At 46.3% G+C, this 20,483-nt stretch overlaps 1 protein-coding gene across 10 annotated transcripts in view; it reads left to right on the top strand.

Moving 5' to 3' along the window:
* Window positions 1-8,321: 8,321 nt before the first annotated feature.
* The window catches only part of lrp1bb (low density lipoprotein receptor-related protein 1Bb), a 190,523-nt gene continuing 178,361 nt past the window's right edge, over window positions 8,322-20,483 (top strand). For all 10 annotated transcript variants that reach the window (XM_052082609.1, XM_052082607.1, XM_052082605.1 and 7 more), the window contains exon 1: window positions 8,322-8,895. In XM_052082609.1, the coding sequence (XP_051938569.1) occupies window positions 8,805-8,895 (91 nt within the window). In that variant the 5' untranslated portion in view covers window positions 8,322-8,804. The remainder of the gene's footprint in view (window positions 8,896-20,483) is intronic.

Here is a 20,483-nt window from a genome sequence, read left to right as displayed (position 1 = left end):
CCCTGCTTCTTGAAGGTCTCATTATTTACACAGTTGTCGTGCCGACGCGGGTGGCTGCGCAATGATCGTGCGGCGGCTGTGGACGTTTACGCACGAGCGCCGCGGATCTTCATTGATTATTTAAATCTTCTGATGTGTCGTCAGGATGCGTCGGGATCTAATGCTTATGAATGTGCTCCGTACTTCCGCATGACGAGAAGTTCGCCCCATTGGGGAGGCCCGTCGTGTCAGTCTCTGTAAATGATCCGTACTTGGAGTTTGGCGACAGTGGTGCCTTGAGATATGGATTGAATTGGTTTGTAACCAGACTCGGATCACGAATAATCTTTTCCAATTGTCATTCACTTAGATATTTGATAATACAAAGGCACACGAAGGAAGCGGCCAAAATTGCACAGTAAGCTGCAGTAAAGTTAATCGCTCTTTGCACAGGATAAAGAATAAATGCCCCGGGAGTCCTATTTGGCCCGTGGAATAATTCACATATAATTGACGACCATGAAAAAAATAAAACAAAAATCAATCAAAATACATCTAATCTATTATAGGTCTTTGGACTGCTTCTCAGCACACTCTGCCTGTGTCATGTATTTTTTTTTCCCACTCCGCAGAGTAAAAACTATTATTAATGCCTCTAGTAATTACTGTGGATCTAATCGAAAGCCATTAATGGACTTCGTGTGGTAGCGGGTGAGTTGAAAGGCTTTCAGAAAGGTCCGCCGACACAGCAGCCTCGCTCACTCGTTTCCACTCTACCGCCGCACACCTCTTAAATCAAAGACAGGAAGGAGCCTCTCCCTCAATGATGTGGCGCGGGCAGATTTTCTATCTCGGCATGGCCACCATTTGTGTCCACGGCGAAACACCTTCCGAGGTCTTCATGCGGGCTTTGCGAGACTCTCGTTTTCCTCTTCGGCCATTGAGGGGATAATTTTCGTACACATATGCTGCTAATGGGGCCACATTTGAGCATCTTCAATCTCTTGTCCTCCCAGACTCACTCTTGCGCTGACGGTCGTAAACTTGTTCGATATTTGTAGTCGCAAATCCTAACGTGGGTAATCAACACTTATGGCAAGCCCTTTAAAAAATTGTACAGCTTGACTGCAAATATCTGCGGTGCAGTTTTGGCTCATCAAAATAAAATCTGGCAGCTAACCACCACTGCATTTTTCCTATCCACAAGATTCATTTGGAATTGCAGATCAATACAAACGCTTTCTGTATGGAGACTATTCATGACGAGTGACAGCAACACTAAATTGGGTCCAATGACGTACTTCATAATTGTGATGTCGAATGTTAAGATTATTAATTAGAAATCCTCGGGTGAAGCTTGGTAGGGACAGAACTGAGATGAGCGCAGTCATTAGGTTGAGTGGCTTTAAAAAAAAAAAAGAAAAACAGCCCTCGCACTGATGAGCTGTCATAAAATAAATAAAACAGGAAACTGCAATTAAACATTGCAACTATGAAGCGTTTAGCCTCTTCATCCACTGCACATCCTGCCAATCTAGAAATGTTTGATGTGTCCAGTTGTTAATGAGGACCATTTGTTCTGGTTTACTTTTTCCCCTTTTTTCCTTTGTAATTTCATCTGTCATAATCACACTGGCACACACACACACACCTTTACAGACTTGAATCCCGGAGTGTGGAGTGTGACGTGTTTATATCCCTAGATGGCAGTAGTGAGTTAAGCACGAGAGCAGATTCTAATTCATCTATGAGGAATTTACCATCTCGTTAAGGCTCCTGTGATGTTGATGAGACACATTTCACACACACAAAAAAAAAACATTTACAGGAAACATTGCAGAAAAAAAAAACATGTGAAGACAAGGTGTCATTCTGTCACTTATGTATGGGACACAGCTTCTCTCCATAGGCATCAATACGTACAGGACGATTTTGTTTCTTTCTCTCATTCAGAGGAGATTAACTTGAAATTGCTCCTTGCAATTTTATACGAGCCGGGGAAATGTCAGCACTCCAGTATTTGAGAGATGTGGATGTAATATGTTCATTTCCTCCAAGATATGCATGAAATTGGACTGAAGACCAATCAACTCTGTACCATAACATGTGATTGTTTCCCCTGACAAAGGCCGTTGATGGATTTCTGTGAAAGAGGCAACACACACACATGTATAGATGTGTGTGTGTGTGTGTATACATAAATCAAACCACCAGAATCCCTTTATATATATATATATATATATATATATATATATATATATATATATATATATTATAAGTGGATATAGCGGCCCGGTAGTCCAGTGGTTAGCACGTGGGCTTCACAGTGCAGAGGTGCCGGGTTCGATTCCAGCTCCGGCCTCCCTGTGTGGAGTTTGCATGTTCTCCCCGGGCCTGCGTGGGTTTTCTCCGGGTGCTCCGGTTAACTCCCACATTCCAAAAACATGCGTGGCAGGCTGATTGAACACTCTAAATTGTCCCTAGGGAGTGAGTGTGAGTGCGAATGGTTGTTTGTCTCTGTGTGCCCTGCGATTGGCTGGCAACCGATTCGGGGTGTCCCCCGCCTACTGCCCGAAGTCAGCTGGAATAGGCTCCTGCACCACCCGCGACCCTAGTGAGGATCAAGCGGTTCGGAAGATGGATGGATGGATGAATGTTGATTATTTGAGTTTGAATAATGAAATGACAAATGAGCATGTCAGTGTTGAGCAAGCTTGTTTCACTATAAATCACTCGTCTCTGTTCGGGAATGAATTTCATCATAATGTGTAAAGTAGAAGTCATTAATTACAGTAAATATTCATGAAAAAACACTTTGATGCCATAAATATGACAAATTAACCGAGCGTGCCTGGTTGTGCCACGTGACCATGTCTTCTTCGGCCGCCCAGCAGACGACTTTCTATTTTGATGCAGTCGTAAAGTGAGAATATCCGATATAACATCAATAAATCAGAGAAAAGTAAAATAGTAACAATAGAGAGTGATCAAAGAGAATGACACTTTACAATACAATACAATACAATACAATACATGCTGATTTATATAGCGCTTTCACAACAGCAGCAGCTGTAACAAAGCGCTTTACAAAACAGTTAACATAAAGTAAAATAATAAACACAACACATAACATAAAACACGGACAGTCGTGCAGTCCTAACCACTTTTCCGTCACACGCTTTGTTGTTTGAAGCGGTTTGAGATGAAAGAGGAGAGAATCAAAGTGTCCTTTAACCAGTGGATCAGAGACGTCATGCTCAAAATGTGCACACGTCGGCTACAAGCTAAGTTTCAAAGTCAACAAGAAGCTGTAGCATCCATTGACGAAAAAAAGAGATTGGTTCACTTCTCCTGTCCCATGGAAATCCACTTCAATTCCAAGCGGCGACTCACGGTTCCAAATGAGATGAAAGAGGAGAGAAGCAAAGTGTCCTTGAACCAGTGGATCAGAGACGTCATGCTCAAAATGTGCACACGTCGGCTACAAGCTAAGTTTCAAAGTCAACAAGAAGCTGTAGCATCCATTGACGAAAAAAAGAGATTGGTTCACTTCTCCTGTCCCATGGAAATCCACTTCAATTCCAAGCGGCGACTCACGGTTCCAAACACGCATCGGCGCTCTTCGCCAACGCTCTTCTCTCCTCATCCTCAACTTCAGCAGCCATCCATCCAGCCGCACCAACGCCAACTGTCCAACAGCGCTGACATAGCCACTGAACAAATCGGGGTTGTGAAAAATGCTGCCCATTACTGGCGCAAAAAACACAAGCGCCCCAGGTCTGTCCAGCACCGACAGTCAATGGCGCCGACATTCCTCCCAATCAAAATCTGTGCTGGTACAGGCGTGCTGCCGAGAAGGCGCAACCACCAAGCACAGATACTGCTCCTTTGACGAATGTCGTGGCCAAAAAGCGCTGAAAACAGTCCATATCAGGTCCACACAATGAAACAACAAACAACATGTGACAAAACAAAAGACAAAAACAGCAAAAAAGAACAAAAAAGCAAGGCTCTTGAAGAGCACTTGCCGAAGGCTGCCTACTCGGGCGCCATCTTGGGAAAAAAAAAAAAAAACATGCTTCTTGTTTTTCGGTGTTGTTGTTGTTTGCGTTTCATTGAACAGATTGACGGCGTTTTCATTTCATCCAATGAGGAAATATCATTTGACCAATTGCACGTGATTATAGTCATCACTTACAAGGTGAAAAAGCATCCCTGAGAACATTTGATCCGTAATAACTTAGAGCAAAGACAGAAGTTACTCTTGCAGTGATGGCTAGAATGAAAGCAAATTTTTCCAAGACAACAGTGTTTGAAAAATATGGCAAATGGGCTGCCAAACCTCTCCCTGATGAACAAGCCCCGCAGCCCCCCCCCACCCCATTCCCATCCTCGAATCCTCATCTGCCTGCAAGCAGTCCTGAGAACCGTGCTCAATCTCAGACCCAAACATCGACTTCCTCTTCCACGAATAACCGTCAATATGCGTCCCGATATTTTCGCTTTGCTGGTTTTTTACAAAATGGCTTTTGACTCACGGGGGGCGGTCTGGCGCGAACCCGCCGTTAAGAGGTTGCTAATGAGCCCGCTAAGATGACAGGATCAAGGAGGGCCAGAGGTGGCCCGCTCGCTTCAAATAACAGCCGCGCCATCCAAACTCGGCGTTGCGGTCCAGTGCTTCTTCGACGGGGCTTTGCAGGGACGGAACTTGTGGGGGCCCGGAACATCCAAACATCATTTGCAGTTAATTATGTGGCCTTTTGCGTTTTTTTGGTTAGCATGAAGATAAACTGACTTTCTTCAGCTTTGATCTTGATAAATTTGGGTTGGCGGCGATTGCGGAAAAGTCGCGAAATATAAGTCGGCATCACTGATTGTGTTTTTGTAAACTCACTCGTCTATGCTCACGGTCTTGTTATCAGAATCAGAATCATCTGTATTGGCCAAGTGTGTAGAACACACAAGGAATTTGTCAGACTTTCCTCTCCCTAGCTACTTCTTCCAGCTCTCCCCGGGGGATCCCGAGGCGTTCCCAGGCAAGCTGGGTGGCATAGTCTCTCCAGCGTGTCCTGGGTCTTCCTCGGGGTCTCCTCCCAGTGGGACATGACCGGAACACCTCACCGGGGAGGCGCTCAGCGGGCATCCGAATCAGATGCCCAAGCCACCTCATCTGGCTCCTCTCGATGTGGAGGAGAAGCGGCTCAACTCTGAGCCCCTCCCGGATGACTGAGCTTCTCACCTTATCTCTAAGGGAGAGCCCGGACACCCTCCGGAGAAAACTCATTTCGGCCGCTTGTATCCGGGATCTCGTTTTATTATTAAGAAAAACAAACAATAGATTAATCCATATCAGATACACTTTAGTCTTCTAGGTTAGGCTTACGTTGAAACAAAGAGCATGTGAACCATAAACTAATAGGGGGTGATCATGGCAGTAATGTTTATTTGGGGCTAGGATTATAAGGGGGTGTGGAGGGGGGGGGGAGTCCTTGGAAAAAGGTCCCCCGGGCCCCGAAGCATCATACCAGTCAAAAGCAATGTAGCAGAAGAGCTGAAAAGAAAACCTGCAGTGTGTGCAATTCACGCCGGCATTAAGGTCAGGCGGCACGTGGCTCCGTGTCGGTGTGTACTCATGACAGGCGTCCTGCATGTCAAGACCTGCGGTGCAAGCGAGTGCCACGCATTGCATGAGTGCCTTATTAGGCTGACCTCGCCGCTGCCGCGCAGGGGAGCGCCTGCCACACACATTGCCTCTGATGCAAAAGTTGGAGAGCAAGACCCGCTTTCATTGGACCGCGAGGGATAATTACGCTGATTGACAGTTGCATGCTATTTTTTGGGGACGGCAAGAAAATGTTGCTTTTAAAATGATTCGGAGATTGATTAGTGGTGAAGATGAACCGATTGAATTACAGTTGTGGATTTATTTATTTATTGCATGGAGCGCACAAGTGCATTTTTCTTTTTTTTTTTGGAAAAAGAGGCTCTGTCTTCTGTTGACTGAAGATTAGCATCAAAGTAAACATCAAACAAAGAGAATTCCCCATTGCGCATTTAAAACAACGTTGTCTGAATACAATACAATACAATACGATACATGCTGATTTATATAGCGCTTTCACGAAAAACGCCCACCAGCTTAAGGCTAGCACTGATTAGAAATCGCTCTTGGCCGGCTAACGCTTAGCAACAAGAATTGTGGCTGAGATCCCTTCAAGCAAAGATAAAAAAAAAATTACATATGGACAAAAAAAAAATTAGATATGGACAGACAATAAATACCACAAGTATTTTATTCTTTGTGAGAGATGACCAATATTTATTGCCGCCGAAGGAGTCACAGACAGGAACAGTCTCCTTAGGACTGTATTATGCTTCCCCCCCGTTGAGCAAGGCAGGAACAGCAGAAGGAGCAGCACATCTGGATTGAACCGAAGCATTAATTCATGATGCACAAACTGTTGAATTCTTTACACCGCATTTAATTATATTACGATGTTGTGTTTTTCTGAAGTACCGCTTAGTGGTATGCTATTTTCCTTATATGGGGGAGGGGGGGGACCACATTGCGCGTTACAAAGCTACAGTGAGGAAAGCGTTGTTATCGACAGAAAGTTGAGCTCTAACGAGGCTCCCACAAAGATGCATCGCGTTGCTCTGACAACGGCTTGAACGCACCGCCACTACCTTTTTTTTTTTTTAATTCTTATTTTTAGTCCGTGCGGCCATTATTTAGTCGGTCAACTATCAACCGGTCCAACGTGTTCAACGTTTGAGCTCGCTCGCACAGGCCGATGCGTGAGCCTAACCCGGCGTATAGCAAGCGCCCGCTCGTGACTTCACGTCTTCCTTCGCAACCAGATTCGCTTTCCGTCCAGTGATTTCATCGCACGATTTCACGGCGCGGCTGCACATATTGCGCATTTCAAGCATTTATAGGCAACAAGTAAAATGATCTTAACGAATCAACTCGCTATTTAACCAACAGAATCTGATGATGAGTTCTAATTAAAGTGGCGAGGAAATGGGCCTCCTGTTGCCTAGGTGGGAGGGGGGATGAGGAGATGGCGCCCATACTAATGTTCGGGCGGCAAGGGAGGGGGGTAGTTTTTTATTTTTTATTTTTTTCCATTAGCACGGACCAGCTTGTGAAAGAAGGTCTCGACTGCAACTCATTACGGCTTCAGGCACTGGCATGAGCGAGGCGGTCGTTAATGTGTGCTTGACGGGTCTGGGGACTGAGACCGGTTGGAGATGTGGGTCAGCCGCAGAGCAGAAGTCCCGAACATGTGGCGCTATCAATCGCACTGACATTTTTTTTTTTCTTCTCCTCACTGAGAGAGGACACAGCAAGACCGCCATCTTGGCACCCATGCACTGCATGTTATTGGTCCTTAACAAGAGAATTCAAATTATCCACGGATGCGATATCACATTGGTAGAACGGTTCTCATTGTTGTTTGTATTCGCTGAAGTTAAAATATTTTTTTAGGAAGAAAGAAAACCATGCGGCCCGGTAGTCCAGTGGTTAGCACGTGGGCTTCACAATGCATAGGTACCGGGTTCGATTCCAGCTCCGGCCTCCCTGTGTGTGGAGTTTGCATGTTCTCCCCGGGCCTGCGTGGGTTTTCTCCGGGTGCTCCGGTTTCCTCCCACATTCCAAAAAACATGCGTGGCAGGCTGATTGAACACTCTAAATTGTCCCTAGGTGTGAGTGTGAGCGTGGATGGTTGTTCGTCTAAGTGTGCCCTGCGATTGGCTGGCAACCGATTCAGGGTGTCCCCCGCCTCCTGCCCGGAGACGTCTGGGATAGTCTCCAGCGTCCCCCGCGACCCTAGTGAGGATCAAGCGGTACGGAAGATGAATGAATGAATGAATGAATGAAAGAAAACCAATGTGCCCCAAGGTGGGAATTTGGCAGTGAAACTCTTCTTCGTTTATCTGCTTGATTGTATATTACTGCCACCCAGTGGCCGGGTTACACACTACAGAGGAAGCCTTATGCATGCACAGTTTAATTCTTGACATTCTATTTAATTTATTTACTATACTTTACATATAATATGATATGTGCCTTAGTTTTTTGTTCTTTTTGGGTGGGGGGGGGTGTCTGGAACAGATGAATTGCATTTCCATCAATCTCATGGGGAATTATTCGCTGTACAGCATCTGAATCCCATTTAAAAGTACACTCCAGTAGGTGTGCTAAAGCTGCTGTCTGAATGAGGCAATGAACCTCTGCTTGCGAGAGAGAGTGAGGGAGCAGAATGACTCCACCCCCCTCACCCCCCCAACCTCCTCATTTCCCACCCTCCTCCCCGAGTTTAAATTCATTGCCTGCCAGGCTGATCCAGTCCCAAGCAGACCCCGGCACCCGGCACGGGCTGACCAATGTGATGACTCCCGCACGAGCTGCGCCACCTTGACGACATTTCATCTGTGACAAAAAGAAGACGGCCGAGAGCAGATCGAGACACACTTCTCCGTCTCCATCCGCCTCCCATCCTATCCTATCCCATCCCATCCCACTCCTCTGTCTCACTCTCTTTTTTTCTCTCTCCTTCATTCCGTCATCCACGCGCTGCCGTAAGGCTGCACGGAGCCGTGTGCATGCGTCGGGGAGCAAGGAGGGTGTACGCTGCGCCGGTTACTCTGGACATCTCCGAATAACGGCGCTTGACAAGCGCGTGGTGGAGGAGGAGACCGGAGAGGAGGGAGGGAGGGGTGGGGGGGGAGACTGGATCTGGACCTGGACCGGGGCCAGGAGCGAACACCGGGACCGGGGAGACGCGCCGTGGCTCCTGATCAGCCCGCTCTCTGAAAACATGTCAGAGTTTTTTCTCCTCACCTTCTTGGCCCTTTTTTTGGGATTATTTCCATGCGCTGAGCCGTCGGCGGTGCCGGATGAGCGCAAAGGTAAGGGACAAGCGTGGCGATTGAGTGGGGGGGTTGCTAAACTTGGCATCCCTACGCATGCTTGAATTGTTCTGTGCATGCGTGATGAAGAGCAGAGTTGGACATTGACTTCTTGTCCATATCATAGCACATTACTGGCGTATTTGAGGTGGGGGGCGTCGGGGGGCAGTCACGTTCAGCGTGTGTGTATGCTATCATACAGTGCAGCAGGTGAACGTCTCCCCCAGGGCTGCATTTGTCCCTCTTGGAGATTTTGCTCCGAAGCTCCAAGTGTGGGAGCGAGCACGCCGTTGATGTGGGAATGCACAATGTGGATCAAAACGTCATCCCTCCTCTGTGCAATTATTGGTGGAAAGCAGAGAATGACTTGCATGGGTGGGTGTGGGGGGGCTGACTTCAATTTGTACTTGCAATTTGAATTATCGGTTGCACGGGAATAAAGTTGAAGAGGCTTAGGAAATCTTCAATTGCTCAAGAGCCTTGAAACATTTGTGGCATCGGCGTTTGAATCCGATGAAGATCTCATCGTCATCATCATTGATTGCATCATATTTTTAATTATAATCGTAAAAAACGGGTGAAGAACCAAAGATCACATCCTGATTTTGATTGACATATGTGCTTGATGAGAATAAATTGGATTGGAAAATTGGAAAAGAAAAAAAAAAAACATTTGCACATTATGAATTCCATGCATGTGACTTCCATTTAAGGTCATTTAGATTTTAAAGTTTAAAATTGAGGAAGTGGAGCGTTGATCCTTAGCGAGCCTCAACTATGAATAACAACCACAAGATTGTGTTCAATCGCGATATCGACGTTGAATTTGATGACAAATGAAGTCATTCGCGATTCTCAAATTTCAACAAGATCGCAGACAATCCCCTGGACAGCTCGACGAACCAACTCAAGAAAAATTCTATTGGAATAAAGTTAAAAAGCCATTCCAAATTCTTATTCCAAAGTCTTAAATAACAATTGCTGCACTCAGAGGCGCATTTTGTGGCAGCGGTATTTCAGTCTGACAAGCAGCAGCCACAAAAATGTACAGCGAATATTATTCGTAGCCCCAAAGTTGCCAAGAAAGAAATCTCTCTTTTTTTAAAAAATGTAACATTCTGTGGTGGAGTTAATGATGCTCTGACCTTTGCCTCACTCGAGCCCGGAGGTCACATTTCTCACACTTTTTCAATTTTCCAGCAATGGGACGACACGCTATGGCTGTCCTGAATTTCCCTTTCAACTCAGAGTGATTAAAAAAAAAATAAAAATAACAAGAGAGTGAGAAAGCGAGAGTTTTTGTGTTCGTGTGTATCATTTCCCTTGCAGCCACATGAGGGAAAAGAAAAAAAAAACATAAAGGTACTATTTACCTCTCTTACTGTGCATGAAATGAGAAGCCCAATACTCTTGTCCTCCCCGAGGATGCCTCGGCACCGAGGAAGGAAATAAGAGCGTCTCTCTGAAATTTCACAAAACGCTGCTGGCAATTTGATTTTTTTATTTAGATTTTTTAACTATTATTATTTTGCGTTTGTCAACACTGCATTGGTGTAGCCAGAATCAGAAGAAAAGAATTATGGCATCCGGTTTCCTTCTTTGGCCCAAGATGAAAATGCAGACAGTTTTTTTTGGATCCCGTACGTGGATTTTCATCACCTCCAGCGGCTCGCTCACGCACATCCCCGCGTCCGCTCGTTTTTTGCGGTCTTTGTGCGCGCCAACAAACCCAAGCGCCAATGCCGATCTGTCCCGTCCCTCCGCACGGGCACGGAAATTTAAAAAAAAGGAAAAAAAAAAAGCCAGCTCTCTGAGTGTTGTCTAAATGGACCGTAATGATAACGGCTTGCAACACCAAAGCTGCTTGTCAGCCTTAATGAGTCTGATATTCGTTTGCTTTGTGGTAGCAGCATTGTCATGTTGAATGCCAAGTGGGGGGGGGGGGGGGGGGGCTGCTGCTTTCTGCCGCGTGCGATTTCAAGTATTTCGACATGGACCATTGATGCAATTGTTTGGCTGTGAATGAGATGAGCTATTACAAGTCGTCCAGTTTAATTTTTTTATTTTGATTTTTAAATCCAGCTCAAGGTTGTTTGAAATGCATCCTGCGTTAAGGAAGATCCAAAAGTCATGTAGGACAGCGGGAAGGCTTCCTTTTTGGATCACAGAAAACGTTGATACTCCACGATAAATCAAGGATTCAATCAATTTCCATCCCTGCGTCCTTCGATTAATCCACTCGTTATGATTGGCTTTCCAGACAAAGAAACCTGACGCCCATCTTTTTTTTTTTCTTCGCATTAACAGAATACAACATATCCTCTGCAAATGTAATTACGCTGCAGAACGGCGACATTCAATGAAACGCGTGCGCCGTAAGGTAATTCCCGGCCCGGGCACAATTGGAAATTATTCCGAGGAATGAAGTTACTGAAGAGATGTGTCGAGCTGGTGGAATGGATCGCCGTTCTGCGAGATAATTGAATTTCCGTCATTTTTGATGATATTCAGCATCCTGTTCTGACACGATTGGTATCGACCTCCGCTAGCGTGTGAATGCAAAATGGCTGCCTCATGCTGGCACGTTACAGAGCCCTCTGGTGGAACGCACAGGAACTCAAAAAGGAATTCGAAAGAGACATCGGCATAGTTTTTTTTTTTTAAATATTTTTTACATAATATTATATACAGTACATATTTTTTTCTATTTTTTCTATGGTCACGAGCTAAGAACGAGATCCCGGCTGAAAGCGGCCGAAATGAGTTTTCTCCGCAGGGTGTCCGGGCTCTCCCTTAGAGATAAGGTGAGAAGCTCGGTCATCCGGGAGGGGCTCCGAGTCGAGCCGCTTCTCCTCCACATCGAGAGGAGCCAGATGAGGTGGCTTGGGCATCTGATTCGGATGCCTCCTGAGCGCCTCCCCGGTGAGGTGTTCCGGTCATGTCCCACCGGGAGGAGACCCCGAGGAAGACCCAGGACACGCTGGAGAGACTATGTCACCCAGCTGGCCTGGGAACGCCTCGGGATCCCCCGGGGAGAGCTGGAAGAAGTAGCTAGGGAGCGGGAAGTCTGGGCTTCCCTGCTAAAGCTGTTGCCCCCGCGACCTGGCCCCGGATAAGCGGTAGAAGATGGATGGATGGATGGATGGATTTTTTTCTTTCAAACGATTATTACTGTTTGAATGATAGAAACTGTCTGCCCAAAATTCTAAATCAGCTAAAAAAAACTAAAACAAAAACAAATACACAAGCATGTGCAAATTTCCCACACAACCACAATCGATGAGCATTGCTTTCCGCAACAGAAACCCATTTGGAGGACCAACTGTATTTATTTATTAATTCATGTATGTATTTCCGTTTTTGGATTTGGGCAGTGACCCCACCCCGTGCGGCCGCACGTGACCAACATGTCAGAAAATGCCACCGCGGCGGTCAAATTGAGAATTTCACTTTCGCCAAGATGAACTGGAGTGTGCTGCTTTCATCCTTTTGTTTTGTTGACCTTTCACGGTTGGCCGTCTTTTTTTTTTTTTTTCCATCTCTGTTTTACATGTTTCTCGGGGGTGGGGGGGTGGGAAACGGACATGAACACAAAACCAAACATGGAGCTTGCCAAAGCCGCCTTCGGGGCCTGGCGTTTCAGTCCACATCCTGCTCCGTCCAGGTGGCATCGCTGTCTCCTTCAGCGATTGGTGTTCCTCAGGGCAGAAGGAGGCCAGCGCCTACCTCATTACTTTCTTGGCCCGGCGCTCGGACAAAAACCACATGTGGATTCCAGTCGATTACAAAGCGCAAAGAGGAGGTCTGCGTGAAAGAAAAGGTCGTTCGGCGCTCTTCAAGTGTCCCTCATCGGGTCTTGGCTAGGAAAACCAGACGAGTCGTCAGAAACGGTCCGACGGTTGGCCACGCCCGAAACATAAATGAGCAGATGAAGCGCTCCAGGCGAACCGCGGCGTTTGGAATGTTTTCCCCGAAAAAAGCACATTTGACGTTTTAGTGGCCATTACGGCTTTTCCGAGGGTGTCTGAGTTTTAACGGCTGACTCAGCGCTCGCCTGCTTCTGGCAGTCTTTCGCCTACTCTGAAGAGACCTTAAAACAGCTGACGGATCCGTTCAGTGATGTCAGCAAAGTGTTGCTGTCATCAGTCTCGGGGCAGAGGTGATGTTTGGCTCCTCAAGCTGCGCAAAGGGGCAGTGGACCAGCCCCCGCCCCGGAAAACCAAACTCATTTGGGACACTGCTCGTCTCACTCCTCTTGGCCAGAGTCGCTAAGTGAAGCCACTGAATGAGCCCCCCGAGTTCAACCATGTAGGGATTGGGCTCCGTTGTAGGGGGCGCTACAATGCCGTTTTGTGTGTGTGTGTGTGTGTGTGTGTGTGTGTGTGTGTGTGTGTGTGTACTTTTAGATGATGACATTGATCGCCAGTCCCAGCATGTGTGCAAAGTTTGGGGAATTTTTGCTCATGTTTAGGCCCTCAAGAAATTATTAATTATGGAGGATGAAAATACTAATAGTCATAATAATAATAATCATTTCAAAAATAATTCCGGGCGGCCCCGTAGCCCAGTGGTTAGCGCGTCGGCTTCACAGTGCAGAGGTACCGGGTTCGATTCCAGCTCCGGCCTCCCTGTGTGGAGTTTGCATGTTCTCCCCGGGCCTGCGTGGGTTTTCTCCGGGTGCTCCGGTTTCCTCCCACATTCCAAAAACATGCGTGGCAGGCTGATTGGACGCTCTAAATTGTCCCTAATTGTGAGTGTGAGTGCAAATGGTTGTTCGTCTCTGTGTGCCCTGCGATTGGCTGGCAACCGATTCAGGGTGTCCCCCGCCTACTGCCCGGAGACGGCTGGGATAGGCTCCAGCACCCCCCGCGACCCTAGTGAGGATCAAGCGGTTAGGAAGATGAATGAATGGATGAAATAATTCCTTCTGTGTCAGGAAAAGTCAGCATTTTTTTATATGTAACTTTTTTTCGCTCAGATTGTTTGTTGATTGAGTTGTAAAATGTTTGTAAAATGACAAATACAAATGGTTTATTTTATAATATCAAAGCAACAGAACCGTTTTTCTTTCATCCATGCAGCTACATACATGTTGTAAAGTTTGTTACGTATACATTGGACATTCCTTAATACAAAACTATCATTTATTTGACATGACTTTTGGTCACGAGTTCCATTTATACTCTCATTCAGCTACGTTTGGCACTTTCTTGTTCTCTGTGAAAATTAGTTTGCTCCGAATGCGTCTGTCCATGCACATACTCTGTTTGAGTGTGTCGGGCACGTGGCAATCCGAGTTTCACCTCCGATCCGATCTTCACTCATAATATATGCACAATCCATTCAGTGCTGCCCTCTAGTGGTGTCTTTTTGAATATACTCGTGGATGCCGGCAAACAATTGGATTGCAGTTGATGAACACAAACATTCATTGCAGTCAATGTGCCAATATCACCTCACCGTTTAATGCTCTCCAATCCAATCATCGATAGATCGTCTCACGTTATGAACGCCATTGGCCGGAAAGTGACACACGACCTTGATTAGCAATTGAAAGAGTGAGCTTCCATTTTCAAATCTAATTTTCGGATGCGCTCATGTCCTTGGAGGAGACACCGTGTGCGCCAGGGGGGCTCGTATTAGATTTTTTTTTTTTTAAATCTCCTGGTGATACTTAATTGAAAATGTGATTAATGAATCAATAAGTTTCCTGCTGAGGAGCCTTGGCATGACCGGAGTTAAATCCGAGGGAGTGTCTCGGCTAGAAATGGGGGTGGGGGGGGGGAGGACATAAATTATTAATGGTGTAAAGCGCAACTGCCAGATATTCTAATGAGAATAGGTCTCGTAGGGGCAGCGGTAAAATAAAATGAGTTGGGTGAGAATGAGGCCGTTATTGTATGATGGATATGCTGCAATGCATCATAAAAATCTCCAAGTAAGGCTGACGTCATGCGGTGTCGGCAAAAGGGGGGGGGGGGGGAATTCATACAAAGACTTTTTTTTCCTTTCAGAAATATGTAATTTATTCTTTGGATTTTTCAAACTTCCTCCATGCCTCGCCCATCAAGGTGTTATTTGAGTGCCTGCATACTGACGCCGCCCCCCCCCCCCCCCCCCACGCCGTGTAGGGCTGCTTTGGAAGGGGAAATCGGAATAAAACAAACATCAAGCAAGCGCCTGAAAAGAGTGCGCGGCTTTAAATGTCTGTCAGTCAGAAGGTTTGAAAGGGTGAAGGGCAAGCCCCCCGCAGGACAAGCCCCCCCCCCCCCCCCCGCATTATTCTGTGCTCTCGCCGTGCTCCGACACCTCTCAGGGTGTCAGAAGCCGGCAAGTGAAAAACAGCGCTGCGTATTTTTTTGCGTTGACGTCACGGACGTTAGCATAGCTGGGATGTTGTGTTGCCATGATTGCTGATGGGACGCAGTGACGCCGCGTTGAGGCTAGCCGGGGGGGGGGGGGGGGACTCTCTCCCCCAGCTGCCACCTGGCACGGAGGCCGAGTGCTCACAAGGCTCCGTCTCGCAGTCTTGGCCCACAGCGGCCCCAACACACAGGGAAGGATTCATCCCCCCCCCCCCCCCCCCCCCCCCCCAAACCAGATTCATTCAGCAGACAAACCTCAAGCCAGCTGATGATGTCACGCGCCGTCCCTCCTAAATTACAAACTAAACGACGCTATTACCTTGACACTTTTGGTTTCGTTTGGATTTGAAAAGGAAAAAGGCGGGGGAGGGGGGCGGCATTCAAAGAAGAGTCTACATTTTGATTCCACCTTGAATCGCGAGATTTTTGAGACGACATTCAAAGGGCGGGGGGTGGGGGGGGGGGGTAAATATACCGATTAGCATGCTGTCTTGTCCATTATTAACATAAGACGTGCGCGCTTCAAAGCTGTTTATTTCCACACAATGCAAACGCGCTAATGTATGCACCGGACGCACATGCACGTTGATCCTCAAAAATGAAAGCCTGCACTCCGTGTGTGTGTGTGTGTGTGTGTGTGTAGTCATTTCCTTTCCTGCCAGAGCTAATTGTAATCCAGCCCGCTTGGATGGAAGATATAGCAAGGCAGAGTGCTGGCATGGTTCACGCTTCAGGGCGCAAAAAATCAACAAGCGCACCTCGTTGACTGACCAGCGCGTCGCATTTTGACAGACTAAGAATATCCACGCCGGTGGGTGTTTTCCAATGCATGACTGAAGGCCTGACTTTGCACCTTAAGATGCTTTTAGTTCTTGAATATTTGCGAGATGGTCGGATGAATAATTGAAAAAGGCTCCCGTGGAAGAGTTGGTGAATTGGAAGACGTGAAAGAAAAGTCGAACGGCCTTCGCCGAACCAGCGGCGATTCCGCGCAACCCACCAATCAAAAAGTTTGATCGTGTTTGTTTGGATTCATTCATTCATCTTCCGAGCCGCTTGATCCTCACTAGGGTCGCGGGGGGTGCCGGAGACTATTCCAGCTGTCTTCGGGCAGTAGGCGGGGGACACCCTGAATCGGTTGCCAGCCAATCGCAGGGCACACAGAAACGAACAACCATTCGCACTCACACTCACACCTAGGGACAATTTAGAGTGTTCAATCAGCCTGCCACGCATGTTTTTGGAATGTGGGAGGAAACCGGAGCACCCGGAGAAAACCCACGCAGGCCCGGGGAGAACATGCAAACTCCACACAGGGAGGCCGGAGCTGGAATCGAACCCGGAACCTCTGCACTGTGAAGCCCACGTGCTAACCACTGGACTACCGGGCCGCCCTGTTTGGAAACACCTTTGATATAATTAGAGCCACTCCGCCGACTTGCTTGGCTTTGCACTCGTTCCGATTTCTTGCTGGCCGCTTGTAAATGTGCGCGGGTGACGTGCGATGAAACTCGCCGCTCCCAAAAGTGAGACGACGGATCTGAGCTCTCGGCTCACACATGAAGACAGACAATACAACGGCGCTCACGTGTATATATTCTTTATCCTCCGCACAGAAACACATTTAAAAAAAGTGCGCGACTGGACTAGATTCATTTCATTTCAATGGCAAAATATGTTTTCAGATCAGAGCGGCTTGGGTTGCTGAACGACTTATTTTTGTGGTATCTCTTGATTGAAAGATTACTGTTGACAGAGAAAGCGTATTAAAAAAATATGTTTTCCAGACGGAATTAGTATGTCTGGTGGAGTTCACCATAATTCTTCACAAGTAGGCTGATTATACTTTTACCGGCTTGCTCGCCGGCTTGTCTTTCACGTTCATATGGAGTCGTTTTGACAGGATATTTGGATTGCTTTTGCTGCCTTTATTCTATTTTCACTCGCACGGATTTCAAATTGAAATTCAAAGTGAATGCAATGTCGACACGAGTGCCTCTCACGGCGCTTCCTGTGATTTCCGCCCAAGGTGAAAGCAGTCATTTTAACACCAAAGGTGGGGTGGAGGTGGGGGGGGGGGGACATGACGGTTTTGAGGAACAGACTTGTTTGAAACAACACCAACTGAAATCACCAACCACCCATCGGTGTGCTAAACTATAGAAATGTCCCCCATCTACATTGTCAGCCATCTTGTTCGAGGGCAGGGGGGTGATTGATTAATGATTGATTAACTGAAGCTGTGTTATGGATCAAATGTTTGTAACAATTGCATTCTCCCATGTGCTCTCTCTCTCTATTACTGGCAATTTGATGAGCCTGTTTTTCTATTTCTAGATTTTTAGAACCGTCGTGTGCAATTAAATACGGAGTCTCATCTTCATGCTCATCTCTAAAACAAACAAACAACAAAAAAAACATCATGTGACTCCGTAAACTACAAAATATTACATCAGCTTTCACATAATTGCTCAGCAAACCCATTGATACTTTTTCACTCGATTGCCGGCTGATAAACAGAACCCGTCTCACCTTGAGAGAGTTTATTCCGCACCACTCCAAGTAAATAACGAGCGGGAAAGCTAAATACCGGCGAAACAGAAAGGACCGGCGATGTATAACTCGCACCTATATTGTCCAATAACACAAATCGAATGAAAATGACACCGGCGTGTGCATCGTGTGGGCGTATGCTAGCAAAACTGTTTCGGAAGTGGAGCCTGTGAGACGACTTAAGTGCAAATGAAACCTCACACTGTAGGCGGGGGGGGGGGGGGGGGGGTGGTCAATCACTTGTACACAACGAGCAAATAAAAGGTCACACACAATAGTAATCATCAAATCATTTCCTAAGTCATTATCTTTGCGGATTTTCTCCCAATTTGTTTCCTCACGTCTTGAAAAATCCAATCGGCTTCTTTAGTTACATATATATTTTATTGACAACAAAGTCAGAAGTGCGCTCTCCAAAACTTGCTTTAAATTTTGCTCTAAACGATCCCAGAGAAGCAATTGCGCGCCCATTCAGATGCTCGTTTGATTTAGTCTGTTATTTTTATATATACTGTATATTTTTTTTCTGTTTCTGTGTTTAAGTACGGCTTTCCTGCCAGCATAATGTTTGTAATCTGCTATTTCATCTCTGAAGTAGGTGATACATAGCAGCTGGCGAAAACAAAGAGATGGGGAGAACCCCCCCACCCCCACCCCTTGGCAAAACATGAGTATGTTCCCGCAGGGTTAAGAATAGACCCACATCGACAAAAAGTTTTTTTTTTTTCATCACTTGTGTTTGAAGTCGCATGCACGTATTATGAGCCGATCATAAAAATGAGATGCAAAGCAGTTGCAAGTGGAGAAATGTCACAGCCCGTCGGTGCGAACTTTTGTGACAATCCTCTTTCCTCTTTGAAATGAATGGAAATGCCAATAACGACAAAAAAAATGTGTCGTACGTTTTTTTTGGTTGATAATATTGTACTTTGTCACACTGCATCAGTTGAATTGGCCATCGTGCTGCTTCCCGCCATGGCCGCCTGGGGGCAGTATATGACACACAGACAAATGCACTGTACAGTAGGAGAGGTCTCATCTCTTTGCAGAGGTTCAAGAATAGCTTGGAGTACTTTTATATTGACTGACATGGATTGCTACAAAGTTTGTGGTCAAAGATCTGTTTTTTTTTCAAGGGTTCGATGAGATTCCCATTTTTAGTCAAAACACTGCAGTTATGACTTCTAGTTCGGTTTTTTTATTTTTGAAACTCCATTTTGATCCACAGTAGTCCAACAGTGTCGACCATTAAATGGCAGCAGACATGGTTTTAATGAGTTTTTGTTCTCTTGAAGGTCAGCCGCTGTCATCCTGCTTTTTACGCCTACAGAAAGTGATGGGTTTGTTTTCTTGTCTTTGGGCACGAGTATTGATCTATTTTGTTAGAAGTTTGTGAGTTTGGAATATTTCTTGCTTTTGCTGCACCGTACTGTTTGTATTGAATGTGCGATGATGTTATTTTAAAAGTATGTTTCAAGACTTTAAATGAATCAGGTGCTGTAAATGCTCTAAAACATGCCTGGAGGGTATTTAAATAGGGTATTTCTATATCGCTGATTTCACTTTTTCTGGGGGTGGTCTGCGACATAACACCTGTGATGTAGGAGGTGGGGGGGGGGGATTTTACACTTAGCATTAAGCTAGCGGATTAAAGGCTAAACTATACGCTTGTTGTAAATGCACAGCGCTCACTTCTCGTCTTTTTATGTTTATTCTGATCGTCAACTACAACTCGAAGTGGCATGAAACAGCTTGCAACCTCTTTTTTTGGAAGAGTTGTTCACTCTGCCATCGCGCTTGCTGTGAAATTAGTCGCATACAGGCCAATTTGTAGCAGTCTGTAATGAAAGTAGTAAATAGTACACTCGATGGGACTTTCTTTGCACCCCAACTTAATTACGGAGCAAACTGCTTCGGTCCGGTTTGCATTAAACACCGTCTACCGATGTACACATGCAAAGCAACTTAAAGCTCCATTTGCATTGAGTGAGGAACCAAGTCGCTGAGCAAGTCGGTTACTCCAATTAGCAGCAAGCTGAGCAAAATCAAGACCGGGAAGGTTGCCTTGCGCAAGGCGACGGGGGAAATGGCCACGTGACTCCGGTCCTAATCTCCCAAACAGAAGTAGAAATGACCTGACAAGTGGCAACCTCTCCTGAGATAGGCGCTCAAGAACGCAGCCCATTAACTGAGCTGACAAGTGTGCCTTCTTGTCAGCCGTGTCAAGTGTACCCAGTGAAGCTTGTTGGAAGGGACTGAAATATGAATAACGGCAACAACAAACATCTAAAAATAAATAATGATGCCAAAATGGCCTTGAAGGGCCGCCGCCGCCGTCATCAAGCGTGGCGAGCGTTGAAAATGACTGCTCTCGACCCCTCAGCTTCGCCGACACGTTCGTTTCTCTCTCACGTTGGCGCTTCGTCGTTCCGACCAATCAGTCAAAACAACGAATGAGAGCTCCCCGAGGTCTTTCGCTCGTCTGTCATCAGACCAGCGAGGGGCGACGACACTCAGAATAGTGCAATGCACGATGATGATGATGATGATGACGTACTCTGTGACTCAGCAGGTTTCGGAGACATTATATGAGATGGGGGAAAATACGTGCGAATTGAAATCCGATCTGGATCATAACAATGTCAACGAAATTCATTCGGCAACTCCCCG

This window comes from Hippocampus zosterae, chromosome 12 (assembly GCF_025434085.1).
Source record: "Hippocampus zosterae strain Florida chromosome 12, ASM2543408v3, whole genome shotgun sequence".
NCBI classification, from domain to species: Eukaryota; Metazoa; Chordata; class Actinopteri; order Syngnathiformes; family Syngnathidae; genus Hippocampus; species Hippocampus zosterae.
This window is presented reverse-complemented; position numbering and strand designations above follow the sequence as displayed.